The 17,430-nt window shown below is 37.8% G+C and overlaps 1 protein-coding gene across 24 annotated transcripts in view; it reads left to right on the top strand.

The window, feature by feature from the left end:
- Positions 1-17,430, top strand: part of adgrb2 (adhesion G protein-coupled receptor B2) — a 264,320-nt gene that overhangs the window by 186,105 nt on the left and 60,785 nt on the right. For all 24 annotated transcript variants that reach the window (XM_088329155.1, XM_088329165.1, XM_088329151.1 and 21 more), the window contains 6 exons: positions 878-981; positions 1,127-1,229; positions 3,271-3,421; positions 10,335-10,404; positions 11,982-12,048; positions 15,310-15,395. In XM_088329155.1, the coding sequence (XP_088185281.1) occupies positions 878-981; positions 1,127-1,229; positions 3,271-3,421; positions 10,335-10,404; positions 11,982-12,048; positions 15,310-15,395 (581 nt within the window). The remainder of the gene's footprint in view (positions 1-877; positions 982-1,126; positions 1,230-3,270; positions 3,422-10,334; positions 10,405-11,981; positions 12,049-15,309; positions 15,396-17,430) is intronic.

The following is a 17,430-nucleotide window of genomic DNA, read 5'->3' as shown; positions in this document are numbered from 1 at the left end:
TTGAGACACTTTTGCGATGAGGAAAAAAAAAACAAGCGCATAATTGAGAACTCAAATGCTGAGCCCGATAAGGTGGCGGTGGGGCATGTTGTTGGACTGTAGGGCTTCAACGAGTGACTATTTTGATAGTCAACTAGTCAGCTACTATTGAAATTATTGGTCAAATAATCAAATATATTTTTTGGGTGAATTTACCATGAAGCCAATTTACTTATGTGGCAAATGAACACAAAAATAATGGGTACGGTGAAAAATACATATTTTATAGAAAATACTCCGGATTAATACTGAAAATTAATTTAAAAATGTATATGTACTGTGCTAGGACAGTAGAGACATAACTCCAGAAATAAACCTCAGTCCATGTTTAGGGACTATATGTATCAAAATATAGGAGTAAATATGTACAATGTATGTCACTAAAACCATATTAGCTTGGACATTACTTGAATTTTACCAAGGCGAGTCAGACTCAGTTTCGTTTAGCTGCCCAGCATGCTTTTTAAATGATCGTGTGTCACAAATCTAACGCCATGATACGCAAGGTCTGATTTGCAAACTTTACCTAAAATAATCGAAAACCTTAGATGTTTTGGTATGTGTAGTTGACGGTGACACCATAATTTCGGTATGTTTGTTCCTGCTTGAGACACTATTGGCTATTGAGTATTTGCAATTCAGCAGAGATTAAATGTATGTTGAGATTCCACTCTGTGGGAAAAATGTGATTGGCGAAAACAGTCGAACAATGGAATTCATTGTTGACTATTTCTATATTGGTTATTGTCAACATCGACTTTTTGTTGCAGCCCTATTGGACTGCCTATGAGAGATGTTTGTGGGATTCTCTCGCTAATGCTAACATCCCTTTCTGCAGGATATGGGTCCCACCAGCATGCCCTCGGTGCCACTCATGGTGGGCTGTGGGGTCTCCTGCTCGGCTCTGCTCATCCTGCTCCTTATATATGCTGCCTTCTGGAGGTATTTTCCCAATTATTATTTTTATTCTAATGGGTTCAGGCTACAATATAGTTAACCATGCACCGGAATAAAAAATTGAACGGTTGAGATTTTGGTCAATAAGTGAAATTGGTCTTAAATTCATTTGGAATTCTGTGCTCTGAAGGTATATTCGATCCGAGAGGTCAATCATCCTGGTGAATTTTTGCCTTTCCATCCTGGCCTCCAATTTATTGATTTTGGTGGGACAATCACAAACGCTTAGCAAGGTAAGATGATGGAATTTCTTCAATGATGCACAGTGGATGATGCTAAGTTTTTTTTCTTACAGTTATTTTTAATGAGATCTGAAATATAGATATGTCCACTTGTTAGGCAGAATGTATAGAGGATCAACACAGTATTTTCTACAGTATAACGTGCACCAGATGATAAGGCACGCCCCCAAAAACTAGTCTTTTGTCTAATGTTTTTCATACATAAGGAGAAACGAAATATAAGGCGCATGGCATTTAGGCTACAGTAAGAGCTACCGTGTCTTTATGCACTTACGGCAAAGAAAAAAATTGAACATTTGATAAGTATTGCTAATTAAACTCGTAAACTGTTTTTTTTTTGCAACAGACATGGAACATGGATCGCGGCGGCAAGTGCGCCGACATTTTACCACTACCCTACCAGTGGTAGATATGAAATACAAAAGGGTATTCGACTTCAAGACATTAACACACTATTTTTACTGCATAGTGCATTATGTTTGGTTAAACACTCTCTCCACTTTTTCACATGTGCTTTAATAAGCTCTTGGTTGAATACAGTATGTCACAAAAGTGAGTACACCCCTCACATTTCTGCAGATATTTCATTTTAATGTTGAATGGAACAACACTTAAGAAACATCACTTTGAGACAATGAAAAAACATTCTGAAACAAAGGTCATGGGTTACTGAAAAGATCCCCTCTGGTCTGATGAGACAAATAATATTTTTTGGGGCTCAGATGGTGTGAAGCATGTGTGACCCCAACCAGGCGAGTACAAACATGTTTGAGTCGTGACTAAATTCAAGCGTGATATTGGGAATGTCATGGTTTGGGGCTGCAGGGGTAAAATTTGAATTGGTGAGTTGGATTTCATTAAGGGAAACACAAAATCAGGATGTACTGTGAAAAACTGGAGCAGAAAATTATTCCCTCCCTCCAGAAACTGGCAGGGCAATGTTCCAGCCTGACAATGACCTCAAATACACTTCTAAGATGACCAAAGCAATAGAACATTTTTGGGGCATCCTCAAACGGAAGGTGAAGGAGCATAAGATTTAGAATATCCCCTAGCTCAGTATGTTGTCATGGAGGAGTGGAAGAGCATTCCAGTGGCAATTTGTGAAGCTCTGGTGAATGTGGTTCTGCAAAATCATGGGAGCCACTCAAAATATTTAACCTCAAGAACTTTTACTTAAGGTTGCACCACCTTTTGTTACCAGGGTTTTAGCTACCAATGATTATATATTAAGTTTTTTTGTAGAGAAAAATGAATTTACACTGGTATATACGCTTTACACAGACTACATTTCATCGTGTCAAAGTGATGTTTTTCCAGTGTTGTTCAAGTAAACATTCCGATGAAATCTTTGCTGAAACATGAGGGGTGAACTCACTTTTGTGACATATTGTATGTATGCATACCTAAAATAATTGAGTATTTTGTTGAAATGTGTTGTTTTCTGTTTTTGTCTTTCACAACATTATGGACACACAGATAAAGAAGTTGACAGACTGTTTAACTGTTTAATCAGAATGCACTATGGAAATCAGTGATTCTTGTATTGTAAAATAGTGTGACAATGATCTAAGTTCTAAAGCCTTTTTGTTTGGCATCTGTACCACTGGTAGTATTGTGGTAAAGTGTTGGTGCCCTTAATGGCAGAACCACGGTTAGAATCTCATTGCACACAATGTATTGCAATTTGGGACAGCGATTGTTATTTATTAATAAATTATTGCTCAGATACCATAAAACTTAATGTAGTAATGCACACCTATAATTACAGAATGCATTTACAATCTTACCTACTGTGTTCGGCGTTATATGAGCCAAACCAGATTATAAGGTGCATTTAAAATTGTCCGGCTCATTTGGAGTTTTTAGGTGTGCCTTATAGTCCAGTGACTGTGGTAACTCAAGCCATTATAAATGTATAGACAATATCCTTGCAATCGTCACTGTCATTCTTGTATTTAACGGCACATGGTAATTTATGTTTATGTGCTATACATACAGAGTATTTTTTTAGTTTTGCCTATCTCTGCAGGGCCTATGTACCGTGACTGCTGCCTTCCTCCATTTCTTCTTCTTGGCCTCTTTCTGTTGGGTGCTGACGGAAGCTTGGCAGTCCTACCTGGCGGTCATCGGCAAGTTGAGGTCGCGGCTCATTCGCAAGCGTTTTCTGTGCCTGGGCTGGGGTGAGCAGTGCATTACTTACCACATTTTTTAGTATTAAAAAAACTGTTCTTGTCTGGAAGCATGAATGAGTCTTATTCTGCTAGTTATTGTTTTTCTACTACTTTTACTCCTTTTGCTATTTATTTTGCCACTACTTTCAATTCTACTACCACGAGTCAAATGTCTTTACCAACTGCTACTTCTTCTTCTGCTGCTTCTTCTTCCTCTTCTTCTACCGCTACTACTACTTTGAACTACTTCTTCTAGTACTACCCCCTCTCCCCTTTCTTTTACTTCTACTATGTCTAAAACAGGGGTCGCCAACATTTTTTTAAGCTGAGATCTACTTTTTGTACTAATTAGAGCGGGCGTACAGTTTGAAATGCATTTCTTAACACATAGCATGTTATCACAATTATTTCCAGGTTATTTATTGGAAGTTAGGTTTTATATATATATATATATATATATATATATATATATATATATATATATATATATAATTACTAGAAAAGCAAAATGACCCAGCATTTGTGAGTTATTTACAGAGCAGCTCCACAGGCACCTCAGCTGTCCTTTTCTCTGGCAGCTAATTATACTGCTGCTAATTCTACTTGTTCTATCACTACTTAACTATTATACTACTTCTACTTCTGCCCCTGCTTATTCTTCTTCTACTTTTCCTTCTATTAACGATTACCTCGACTTGTTCTACTGCTACTATTTTTCCCATTTTTACTATTGGCTTTACATATTTCTTTACTTTTAATACTACTACTTTGTTTTTATCCGTCTAAATAAAATTTGGTGTTTGATTTGTATGCATTTTTTGAAGGAAACATTAGGCTCATGACCTGATTAAGTATTAATAGTTTGTTGCACTCATACTATAATATTATGTCTGGACTGTCTATGAGAGATTGTTGTGGCATTGCACCGCAAACATTTACGCCCAGGCCTGCAGGAAATATACTATATTTACTTTTTAGAGAGTTATTATTCAGCTTTTAGTACCCCTATGTGGTTTTCAAAAGAGCCTGAATTTCAATGTGATTCCCAATGCAAATAACTTGTAAATGTTGTTACAATCCAGACATAGCGGGGTGCTTTAGATGGCCATCGTATATAAGTTGAGTGTATTTCTCCATACGCAATCTGTTGAAAAAATAAAAAAAGTCAAATATTCCAAAGATGACTGTTTTGATTTCATTGACAAGGCTTATACATGTTTCGGATATGTACATTATCTAACTCCTCCAAAGACAAAACATTTTAAAATAGCATTCTTCAAAGCAGAGAGGCAGCCATAGTTTGATGATGCATATGAACCTGACATCAAAACCAATGTATTTTTCTGTTTGTCAATTCATCTCAAACAAATTAAACAGCATTTTCTCTTTGTGATTTGTTGTTTTTCCAATTATTGCCAGGGATCTATCAGTCCGCATACCAGATGCTTTATTTATGTATTTATTTTTAATGTATTATTTTAAGGCTGATTGGCACCGTCACAACCAGGATTCTTGTCATTGGTGGCACAGGTGAAGCAGGCAAAATGAAATTGCCACAATGCTGTGCCAGTTAATGGATGCTTTATGCGCTCTTCAAATTGATGTTTTTATGAAAAAGTACAGGTTTCCTCTTGTCATTTAATTTGCACAAGTCGAAGACTCAGCTTGAATGTAAATGATATAAATATGGTCTAAAGCGACAGCTGATTTGCTCCAGCTGCAATGAATAGCATTAGCATTTATTGTAGGTCTGCACTTCCCAATGATTTTCTGGTCTTTGGTTCTGTCATTGTCAGTCAGTCGTTTGTTTTTTCAGGCCAAAACAAACTGCAAGGGTCTTTCCCGTTTATTAATATATTATTTTTTTAATCACGCTTCATTGTCAAATGAGGTTGATTTATTTTGACTGGATCCAGTGATATGTTTAGAGTTTAGTACACACAAATGTTCCTTAAAGAGAGCAGCACCTTTGTGGATCCGTGGGAACTAACCTCAAAATATGTGCACCCTGTATCTTTTTGTGGATCCTTCTATAATAGATTCATTTCTGTAAACATGGAGAATATTTTTGCGTGGTAGTTTGCGTCAGTTTTGTTAGTTTAATGTAAACATGATCGCTATTCTAAGTTAGCGCTACGCCCACCCTTTATTCCCTGTGTATCCATTCATAACATATTCATCTCTATGGAGAAAGTTTGGGCTGTGTTCATTTGTTAGTCTTGTTTGTTTATTGTACACAATAGTTTGTGGGTAAGACTAAGCTGATGTCGAGCTAAGCTAGCGCTATGTGATCACAATGCTAAGCTAGCGTTATGCGATCGCTATGCTAACGCTAAGCAAAAGTTGAGGTTTTCTGTGTAGACCATCGTCTTTATAAGATTGGAAAATGTTTTGTGTAAGGCTACTTTGTGTTAGTTTAATATGTTTACTCCTCACAAGGTTGCATGGCTCTTAAGCTAACGAATACCTGATATTAAACTAAGCTAATGTTAAGATACTGCTAAAGTAATCTGGGAATAAAATCTTTCCGGTAAGTACAGACAACGTTTGTGTTAACTGAATATCTTTATTGTACTCAATGTTTCTGTAAATATGGATAATGTTTGTGTGATTTTAGTTGGTGTTATTTTTGGGGGTTCCGCTTTGGCTTCGCATATACTAAAATTAGAACGATAGTCAGATCAGGACTGTTTCTCCTGCTACTGGTAGCCATTGAAACCAGTGCTAACGGTTTCATGTGGGGGAGAAAACCCCAACCCCATGGAGAGGGATAAGCACCGCCTGACTGTACATGCCCGAGACACAATACATGATGGACAACAACAACTCACTCTTGATACTGGCTTGGTCACCGCCTGGGTCAAAAATAACTGCACCTAATGCTAACTACCAGGTTGCAGGTGATAAGTGTGTAACTAGTATGAACACTTTTACCACTGACGCATGGAATGTCCACATCTTTAATCAACAAGGAAAGTTAAAATAACTTTTATACAAAATTAAAATAACTCTTTGGACCTGTTGTGTCTATGAGACCAGATGGAAAAAAAACTTTGCAGATATGACAACTGATTAGAGCGATGATAAGCTAACAAGCAAATGAATGGTGTGGGATTCTTGGTGCACAAAAACTTCAAAGCCTCTTTGGGAAGCAATCACGACCTGGTCATGATGAACTTCCACATTCGCCTCCAGAAAATAAAGAAGTCACGAAACCCACGGATCAAGTTTGACCTTGATGACTGAAAGCTCCACAGGTGGCCGAGAGCTTCCCTGTCTTTATCAGCGGGAAGTTTGCTCCTTTGCTTGCCTTGGACAAAAATGTCAAAACCCTTACCTCGAAGTTCTCGGATATGATGACTGAAGCAGCAAAATAAATTGTAAGAAAACACTGGAAGGATATAAAGCCGTGGATTGGAAACAAAATGATCAAACAGTGCCACATGAGGCGAGAACCAAAGAAGGAAAGAAACATCCCTGGAAGAGCAGTGAAGTATAGAGCAGCCAACCATAAATATAGAAAAGGCTTGAGAGAAGCAAAGAAGAAATAGATTGAAGACCAATGCTCAGAGTTAAAATAGTGCATCAACTCAAACAAGTCAAAGAAAGCCTTCCAGATGCCAAAATACATCAATCAAAACAGGCAAAAGTCAGCAGCATTCAGTATGAGGCAGGGAATAAGCAAACTGAAGAACAAGAGATAATGAATAGATGAACAGAATACTGCTCCGAACTCTTTAAAGACGTGACAATGGGAGACCCTGAGGTCCTTAAGAATCCCGGCTCAGTGGAAAGTGACAACTTCCTTATCCTCAGAGAAGAAATAGACACAGCAATTAACTTGCTAAGGAATGGAAACTCTCCAGAAATCGACAACATCCCATCAGAACACATACAAAACGGTGGTGAGCAAATGACCAACATCATGACAAATATTTGCAGAAATATCTGGCAAACAGGACAGTAGCCATCTGTATGGACTAAATCAAAAGTAATTATGCAGAAAACATAGTAGTTGAAGAACTGGTGGGTCTCATAGGAAGGACCACCGCAGAACCAATTTTTGATCTGCACATACGATGTGAGGAATTTCAACAAAACCAGTGAAATTGTTCACATTTGTGTTGATATCAAGAAAGTGTTTTCCAGAGTATGGCAAGCTGCTTTTTGGGCCACCATGCAAAGGTACAACATGGGCCAGAGACTATTTCAGACCATTGAACAACTGTATGTCAATGCCAAGTGATGTACTGATCTATGGTACCATTGGAGCGTGGTTTCGAACCACAGTCAGTGTGAGACAAGTCTGCATTCTCTCTACAACTTTTTTCAACATCTTCCTGGTTTGGATCATGTCCAAAGGTATGCAGCAATATGACGGTACAGTCAGTCTTGGGGGATACAGCATCACTGACCTCCATTTGGCTGGTGATATTGCCGGACTGGTAGGAAACAAAAAGGGACTCAGAGATCTGGTCAATCGCCTGGACAAAGCCTCAAGCCAGTATAGGATGGAAATCAGCACAGAAAAAAACAAACAAATGAATGACCAAAAATACCCAAGACATCACCATAAACCACAGAAAGCTAAAACCTGTGACCACATTTAAACATCTTGGAACTTCCATATAAAAGAGGGGTCGGAATCAGAAACCATGGCCAGGATAGCTGAACCACAGCCACACTTGTCAGATTCAAATCCATCTGGAGGAACAAGAAAATAACAGTATAATCAAAGATCAGATTCATACAAGCGCTGTTTGCTTCTATCTTCCACTACGCTTGCTTGACATGGACTCTCACAACAAAACTAGAAAGGAACATCCAGGCCATGGAAATGCGATGCTATAGGAACTTAGGCATCAGCTACTTATCCCATGTGACTAACTAAATGGAGGGTAATTTGGAACCTACAAAGAACTGTTGTCAACTGTGTACGGATGGAAACTTAAGTGGTATGGTCATGTCACAAGATCATCAGGACCGACCAGGATTATTCTAAAGGGCACAGTCCAATGGGCAGGAGGAGAGAAAGACTGAAAATGAACTGGAATTGACTAGTGTCATTTTTTCCATGGCCCCAAAACAGGCCAGGAATCATTAACAGTGGGGAATGCTGTCCAGCATTGCGTCCTCATTGGTGCCTCGACGACCCATGTGGTTAAGCGATCCGCGGACCGCCCTGCCCTCAAAAAAAGGAGAGAAGCCATACATGTGTTTTTGAACATGCTAGTTAAACAAAGGAGCAAGCCTCCTCATAAGAAATGTAAATCTGTTCTAGAGACCCTCCACAGAGCCCTCTCTCGTTATTCATTCATTCATTATCTGCACCGCTTATCCTCAGTAGTAGCAAGGCCTCTCTCGTTATGTAGGTTACAAAAGCAAATCTATAATAAAAGATGTGGTGGTCAAAGAAGAGCAGTCGATGCGGACAATGATGTAAACGGTTCATTATACTCAAAACAACAAACAGCAGTGTGCAGAATAGACTAAATAAAAAACTAGCATTTTATCCAATCTCTATTGTAGATGTCCAATTATAAAGACATAACGCATTACACATTTAGTGGTAATTACACTGGTAGTGTATGCTAAGTCCACAATTTTGATCTTTTTCATTTGTTATTTGACACTAAACTGTGCATTTAGTTCAACACAAAATAAAAGCTTTCGTCATCTGGAAAAAGGATACAACAAGATCCACGAGAGCGCTGGACACCCAGGCACAGAAAGAGAACCAACCAACCAAGATATTTAACATGAAAATTATTATTTCCTTCCACCATAGAAAAAAACTGCATTGCTGATTACTCTCCTTTAACCCCCTCTTGCCTCTCCCTCCTTGCATAAGGAGCACATTGCACCTGTGTAGGCTCAATTTAGTAAACGGTGTTCATCATACTTTCTAATATAATTTATTTCTACCCTCAAACATGAGTTTGCAGAATCATTCGTGCAAAGGCTGACAGGGGTTTTAATATTCATCCAGGGGATTAACTTGGTCTACTTATTCAGCTCTGCACCACCCAGATGTCCCTTGTTTGTAATTTGCCCCCTCACTTTTATTGTGTTTTCAACCTGATTTTTGATAATAAACACACGATAAGATCTGCACAACACAGGCAAGATGTTTTGCATAGATACAGGACTTAACACTATCATCACCTGCTCCTTTCATTCCACTCCATATTGATCCCCACTTTCCAATCAACCACCTTGCTGATGGCCTTTGCTGATAGAAAGGAGGAAGAATATATGCTGTAGATGTCTAGGTACTCGCACATTGACTGATGGGAAGCTGTGTAGCGGGATGGCATTGCAGCACGATATGCATGAATCCATCCCATATTGCAATTTCCCCACTACATTTTATGATTTGGTTCAAGTATGATAAAAAAGATCAAGCATACAAGAGGCTAGCCTTTTGGATTTTGACCGTGATGGCATCTCCATGGCTCCGTATATGTTACTGAATTGATTGTGGTCTAATTAAAATGTTTCCACGCTAGTTTGTAGACCCGGCTGGCTCCCAGCCTACTGATTTGTTAATGCTTCTTGTTCTAATTGCTTTCCATTGGCGGCCATAATCAAGGCTTCTTTAATTACATAGATATTTCAGATTCAAGCTCATTATGGGCCAAACGTAGGCCACTGTGTTCCCATGTGATTCACAATCACTGGATTTGCATACTTCATGCATATGTTTTGACAAGCAAAAGCAAAGAGTTTTCAGACATGTAGTTATGAAAATGTTAAAATTACACAAGTATGAATGATAGCGGTGCTTGATGTAAGGTAGTTATTACTCCGAAGGTGGGATTCAGGTCAGTTTTTTACATGACTACAAATCAAAAGCTGTTATACTGTTTAATACTGGATTATTTAAAGTGTTCATGATATATTTAATTCCTCTTCCATGCAGGTCTTCCAGCCTTAGTTGTCGCCGTGTCTGTTGGGTTTACCAGGGCGAGAGGTTACGGCACTGCCAGCTAGTAAGTACCTTGTTCGCATCGCTGTCACTCCTTTTGGAGAGCATTCTGTCTGTATTGTATTTTCGGGTAAAATCCACTCTTCACTTATACAAACAAATCAGAAATACACTCTACATATTGGAAATGGACCACACTGCAATTATATTTGCAAACATCTGATTCTTAATACCATATCTACATAGGTATATAGAAGCCCATTTCCAGCAAGTACCACTCCAGTGTTCTAATAGTACTTTGTGTTTGTTAATTGCATCAGAAGGCCAATGGATGACAACAACAAAACAAAAAAGACATTTGTGCTATTATTTTAGCACAGCTGAAAAGAGTTTAGCTGGTCAGACAGGCTATGAAACTGACCGCTAGTTGAGCTAGTCGGGTATCTGAAGCATCACGTTTGTGAATGTGATTCAACGTTAAGAATGGCCAGAAAAAATAACTTTTATGAGAGACTCAACTGTCTATGTTTGTTCTAAGAAGTTAAGGCTATTTCATGTCAGAAATCATGAATAAACTGATGATCTCCTACAACAGTGTGGACTGTTCCCTTCAGACATCAGCACAGAGTCAACGGGGAAGTGGGAGGTCCTGCTGAACAACCAAGAAAGAGGACAAGGACATTCAAGTCTCTACTTTTAGAAAAGAGGCCTTATAATCCTCAACTAGAAGCTTTATTAAATTATACACACAAAACACAAGGGTCAACATATACAATAAAGAGGTGCTGGCCTTTAACGCACAGCGCCCAAGATAAAGCCATATCTGAGACTGGCCAACAAAATGAGGAAATTAATGCGAAAAAAATAACACAGACATTGTATAACATATTTCATTAAAAAAAAAAAAATGACTATAACTTTTTCATGAAAAAGACAAAACTTTTGAACAGTAGTGTGTTTAAATTATTGTTTCATTAGACATTATCTTACCTGTTAGTTACAATCTTAATTGAAAAAAGAATAATCCGCAACTTCCTGAAAACTACTCAGTTGGTTTACCACATTTAGTTGGAAAAGTGGCTGTATCCTATTTTGGAAAGGATTAACACTGCAGGGAGTGGTAGCGGATGAAAAATGGCCCGTAACGCTTCACGGTACTTTAACTCATGGTTTCCAGATGGCATTTTAACCATCAGGAGGTTCAATAAGGAGACATCAAATGAACGAGCGTAGTAACATTTATTGTGATTGAATGAAAATGGCATTTAGATCAATCCCTCCCGCAGTAATGCATCTTCATTAGATGTAGGCTTGCGCAAATAGGCGGGATGTGGAGTCCTCCCAGGGTGCAGGCGGCACTGGTGAAAGAACAGAAACAGGAGATGGATCATCTCAAGTGGATCTCCATGGTGCATTCCTATGAAAAAGACCCTTATCAGAAAAAAATGTGGCAGATGAAACGATCTCTGAATAGAAATAGACTGAATACATGCATATATACATTTTTTTTTTTTTAACTGTATCGATTGTGATTATAACAAACGGCTACAGTCCTGTAAAGCTTAGTCTTACGGCCAATGGGAAAACAACTTAAATGGATAGCAATGTGTTTGGTTCACATGCATGTGTCTTGTCTTCTAGTTGCTGGTTATCCCTTGAGGGAGGTTTGCTTTATGCCTTTGTTGGACCTGCTGCTGTTATAGTGTTGGTATGTTCATTCATGTTTTACCTCATTTAAAAAATGTCCGTATGGTATTTTATTTGTGTTGAAGGTAAAGCAATGTTTATCAACCTGATATTATACACTGCAAATAATGTATGCATAAATAGCATGTATTGTCATACAAGTGGGGGACTTGTCTTGGTGCAAGCAAAACACATTTGAAAGGTTCAGGGTGTTAAATTTTTTAAAATAATGTTGAACAACAATATATTAGTGACATACAATAAACATGTGCATTTTCACTGTGGCAGTTGAACAGAACATTGTGCTCTATTAGCTTAAAATGGGATTACAGGGTTCTAATCACGATTGGGAAGAAGCTGCTACTCATTTTTTTTTCTTTATTTTTTAATGCATCTGAAGCGCCTTCTCGAAGGCAGCAGGTCAAACAGCTGGGCACCTGGATGTAACCTGGCCTTGATGCTGTCCTAAGGCCCAAAGTGGAGTAGATGTGCATCACGACGGGGAGAGGGCAGGGAATGATGTGCTCTGCTGCTTTCAAAGCAAAATTCAAGATAATCCAATTTGCTAATGATGTATTTAATAGTTGTATTTCTACCAAAATAAAATGAAAAATGTACACAAAAGTTTTATTTTTCATTCAGTTATACATTCATGTTCCAGCTGTTGGTCCTCACAAGATCTTGGGGGTTATGGAGCCCATCCCAGCTCATTTTGGGGACTGGGCAAAGGACACCCTGGACTGGTTGCCAGCCAATCAAAGGACACAAACACAAAAGACAAAAAGATAATTCACTCAAACACTCAATTTAATGGAAGTATAGACTCGCCAATTAACCTGCAATGCATGTTTTTGGGAACAGGAGTGCCCGGAGAAAAGCCACCCAGGCTAGGGATGAACATGCAAACTCCACAACGCCACACAAGGAGGCTGATTGTTGGAATTGATCCCAGCATCTATGAACTTAGGAATACATGCCAACAATTTCCAATATATAAATCAGTAACTGTATTACTGTGTAACTATTATACTGTAAAACCTTTAATTGTGTAAAAGGTTACACTGCGTTGATCTTGACTGTCTCTTTATATCTTTCCTTTTTTTGTGTCAGTCAAAACGATAATCTTCCTGAAAAACAAAATAACCCTTTCCAAATGACAACCTGTCTCACTGATAGTCATGACAGATCTCCAGCCCATTGAGGGTGGTCCATATCCTCCTGATTGAATTTTGCTCAGAGAGGCAGATGTTGGTCAGTGAGTGACCGACTCCTCCCCCAGGACTGAAATCCTAATTAATAAACCAGACCTCAGACAAATAGCAGGGCAAGATTATGCCAGCGCTCAGAGCTGGGACCAGACATGCCCACCTGACAAAGGTCGTCTTGCAATCTGGCGTGTTGTTAACATAAAAACAGTGATGAAGGGTAAGAACTAATCTGGAGAATCTGCCGGATGAAACATGATGGAATTAGGACAACCAGCAGTTGGGTAAAATATGAAATAGGCAACAGAAATGAAATGAAAGTATTACAGTATGGACAGCAAACACATCTATATCGACCACACAGAAATAGGCAACAGAAATGAAATGAAAGTATTACAGTATGGACAGCAAATACATCTATATCGACCATACACATTATTACCTTATTTATGGCGTAAAACACATTTTTTCTTTTTACTCAAAAAAAAAAAAACAGCTCAAAGTTTGGGTAAACGTTATACACAAGGTTTTTTGGTATTATATTACTGTCTTGTTGCAATGGTTGATCGGGCGAAAACTATCTCTGGCCACAATTTAAATTATTAAATGCAACTGGAATCCAACCCTTTTATCGGTGGTGGGAGCAGTGAATCCTATCCAACTGAATACTAGTGATATAGATTATATCTATCTACCCAGGTTATACCCCTCGAGAGGGGTGACAGACAGCAAAACAAACACATACAAAAACAAAGAAACTAAAAAAGGGAAAAAGTAGCAAAAAACACACACACAAATTTTTGGACAATGGCCAACCCAAATGCCCAAACACCCAAACAAGTTAAGCACCTCGGCACCCAAGTTGGTCATGCTTTTGTCCCTCCAGATGAAACGGGGCACAAGAAAGGGACCATGTCACTCGGGTCAGGGTGACACAACACACTCTTTTGTTCAACAGCAGGGCCCGACAGCTTTCACTGGTTTACCCCTGCCGCATCATACGGGTGCCCTGCCCAGCCCTTAGAACGTGTTTAAACATCCCACTATCCTCTTACAACACCTCTCCACTCATTCCTATCACCAACAATATAGATGACGTATAAAAATGCCTACATTGTAGCTCTCTATCATACTATTTCTATTCATTGTACCAAAGTCAAATGGTAGAGAATGGTGAGAACAGAAAGCTACCCTGAAAAATATAAATAAAGGCAAAATGCACAACGAGGGACACAATTCTTTGGTGTATTTGATGATGAAGAACATTAAAAAAATATGTTGTAAATTCTATGTATGTATTTTGTTCATAGTTTACGTTGTCATTACATGATTTTTAAATTATGGCAGCACATATTTTTCACTTGCAAGGTTTAGTTTTAGCTATGAAACAGTTTATACTACTATTAATATTTTATTAAAAATTAGAGGTACTCGTTATACACAAGTGTGTAATTTACACAAATAAATACTTTACGCATTACAATCAGCAAATTAATTGTATTTGACATATGCTTTTAAAGTGATTTTGCATGTGCAGTAATGTATGGTCATTTTAATGAGATTTTACTGTAGTTTATACATGGCTTATCAATTGGCCAATCATGTTTAGCTTGTAAGATAAACACTATACGATAACATTTATTTTTACGTGCTGGGTGTCTGCCTTGAATACTTGCAGCATAAATAAGCTTCACGTGTGCCAAAGGTTTTACATATATTATAGTTCATGCTGTTAACGACGTATGTAGTAATAGTTTACTGAAAACACACACATGCATAATGGTAATACTTCATTCATACAGCAGGTTTGTTTCATTGATAGAAACATATTTTCAAACTGATTAAATTGGAGTCAGTATAACAACTTTAAACGCAGGAGAGAAGCTGAGGCCTCCTAGCGATTACTCTGTCATTTCCTTTTTCCAAATAAGGGCCACAATTCGAAAGTAATCTTCGATCCCACTGGAGCAAAGCTCGACCGAAAACACAAAGCCATCGAGACGTGATTGTAGATGAGAGTCCCTGTCGGCAAGCCATTACCGCGATCTTCATCAAACGTTCTCCTCTGTCTCCCTCAGGTGAATATGCTCATCGGCATTGTGGTGTTTAACAAGCTCATGTCTCGGGACGGCATCTCAGACAAGTCGAAAAAGCAACGGGCGGGGTAAGTGCATTGTCATACAAAAGGCGTCCGTCGACACGCTTCTTTTCCGGATTCTCGTTGCTTTGAATATATAATATATATATATATATATATATATATATATATATATATATATATATATATATATATATATATATAATATGTGATACATAATATGCTCAGAGTCATTTAGGCTCATAATTAGTCACTCTATTGTCAAGTTTCTTGTTGTTTTCTGTTCTATATCTATGTACACGTTTGCAAAATTTGATAAGCTTATAAACAAGTGGGCCCTTCAGTTACCCTTTTATATTAATTTGGTTCTGCTCCCCACTCTTCGTCTCCTTTACAAAGTTTACTTTTCCTTTAATAATTATCAGTCCCCATAGACATTTTTCAAGAATTTTAACAGAGTTTGCAACACTATTGGTAATACAGTAATCCCTCAGTTATCGCGGTTAATGGGGACCAAAACCACCCGCAAAAAAAGAAAATCCGTGAAGTAGCGACGCCCTTTCAAAAATGCTTAAAAAAATATATATATAAATATATATATTTATTTTTTTTATTATTTTATTTAATTATTATTATTTTTTAGACCCGCGAAGCTCTGAACCCGCAAACGTGGAACCGCCAAGTAGCGAGGTCCCGCTATAGTGCCCTTTTTTAGGAGCTTTTTAAAAAGGAAACCGCAACTCAATTACAAGATGAACCCATTTGTTATATTTAATTTGAATTGTTTTTCTTATTTGCAATTTTTCTCATTTGTCACCACAGCCGATTAAGATTGAAACCGGTGTCATGGATGTATGGTCTTGAGTTATCATTTTGTTTAGTTTAGTTAGCAAGTAGTTACCACATTTTTCATCAAAATAAATCAATGCACCATTCTATCAAAACCTTTTTTTTATGCCAAAAAAGAGCATATGCTTATTTAGTCTGTATAATCAGTGATTGTGGTGTAACGTGACGGAGTAATTTGATTTCTGCCAAATGCTGTTTTTCTGAATCTTGTGGGTGATTATAACAAATGCAACAATGTGAGTTAGATGTTTAAAAGGTTGTGTGTTCAAATCATTTGATGGACAAAAACATGTTTTCCTCTGTTTTCAAATCAACATTTGGTTTGCGAGACAAGATGGGTAAAAACTAAAGCTGGAGTGAGCAGCTTGATGTTTTTATAAGGATAAACAAAATAAATTAAAAAGATTATTCTGCGCTTGTGAGGACAGAACAATTCTGTAATGGTTTCATGAGTCCGCTTTCAAAATGGCTGACAGACGTGTATATACCAAAAGGCTTACCACAGAAGTTATTGGAAAATTCCTAAGGCACCAACTTCAAACAAGTCCTTTGTCCAGACTGAATCCTGAAAGTGGTTTGTTAAAAATCCAGGCCTTCATCCCAGGATTGAATCAGAGCAGCATTTAGAACATTACAGTATAGAGACTAAATGAGGACAAGATAAATGCATGTTTTGTGGTGCTAAGTGAATAAAACAAGATGTAAATAAGTATATCGGTATATATGGCTAATCATAAGCAGCATTAAATTCCATAAAATGGTTGACTTCATTAAACTATAGATGTGATGATTTGAGCATGTATATGGAAAAGTCATAATTAAGACTATATGCAGTAAAATATTCATATATTCTAACAGTGCCCAGATTCCTGATATTTATCACCAAGGGCTGTGAATGAAAATATTGACAGGTCTTTAAGGAAACTAAGATTATCTATGTCCACTCTGCACCTAGCACCCTATTATTTGGGCTATAGCACCTTATTTTATGTATAATCTGCCAGACCACCTTTTGATACCAGACTGTACCAAATATATACTATGTGGACACAGATTAAGTCCATGCATACCTTTTGACATTGAAGAGCGGTACATTTTTTCACCCACACTATTTTCTCGCGTGAACCACAATCCGTTTTATGAATACTAAAAATACAATCAGCATGTTAAGCATTCAGACCTTTACCTAGGAAGACATCTAAGGTGATCATTAGAGTACTTCATTGACGCACACATACTCACTTTAAAATAA

The sequence above is a fragment of the Urocampus carinirostris genome, chromosome 2 (genome assembly GCF_059441175.1).
Source record: "Urocampus carinirostris isolate Australia breed hairy pipefish chromosome 2, RoL_Ucar_1.0, whole genome shotgun sequence".
NCBI classification, from domain to species: Eukaryota; Metazoa; Chordata; class Actinopteri; order Syngnathiformes; family Syngnathidae; genus Urocampus; species Urocampus carinirostris.
This window is presented reverse-complemented; position numbering and strand designations above follow the sequence as displayed.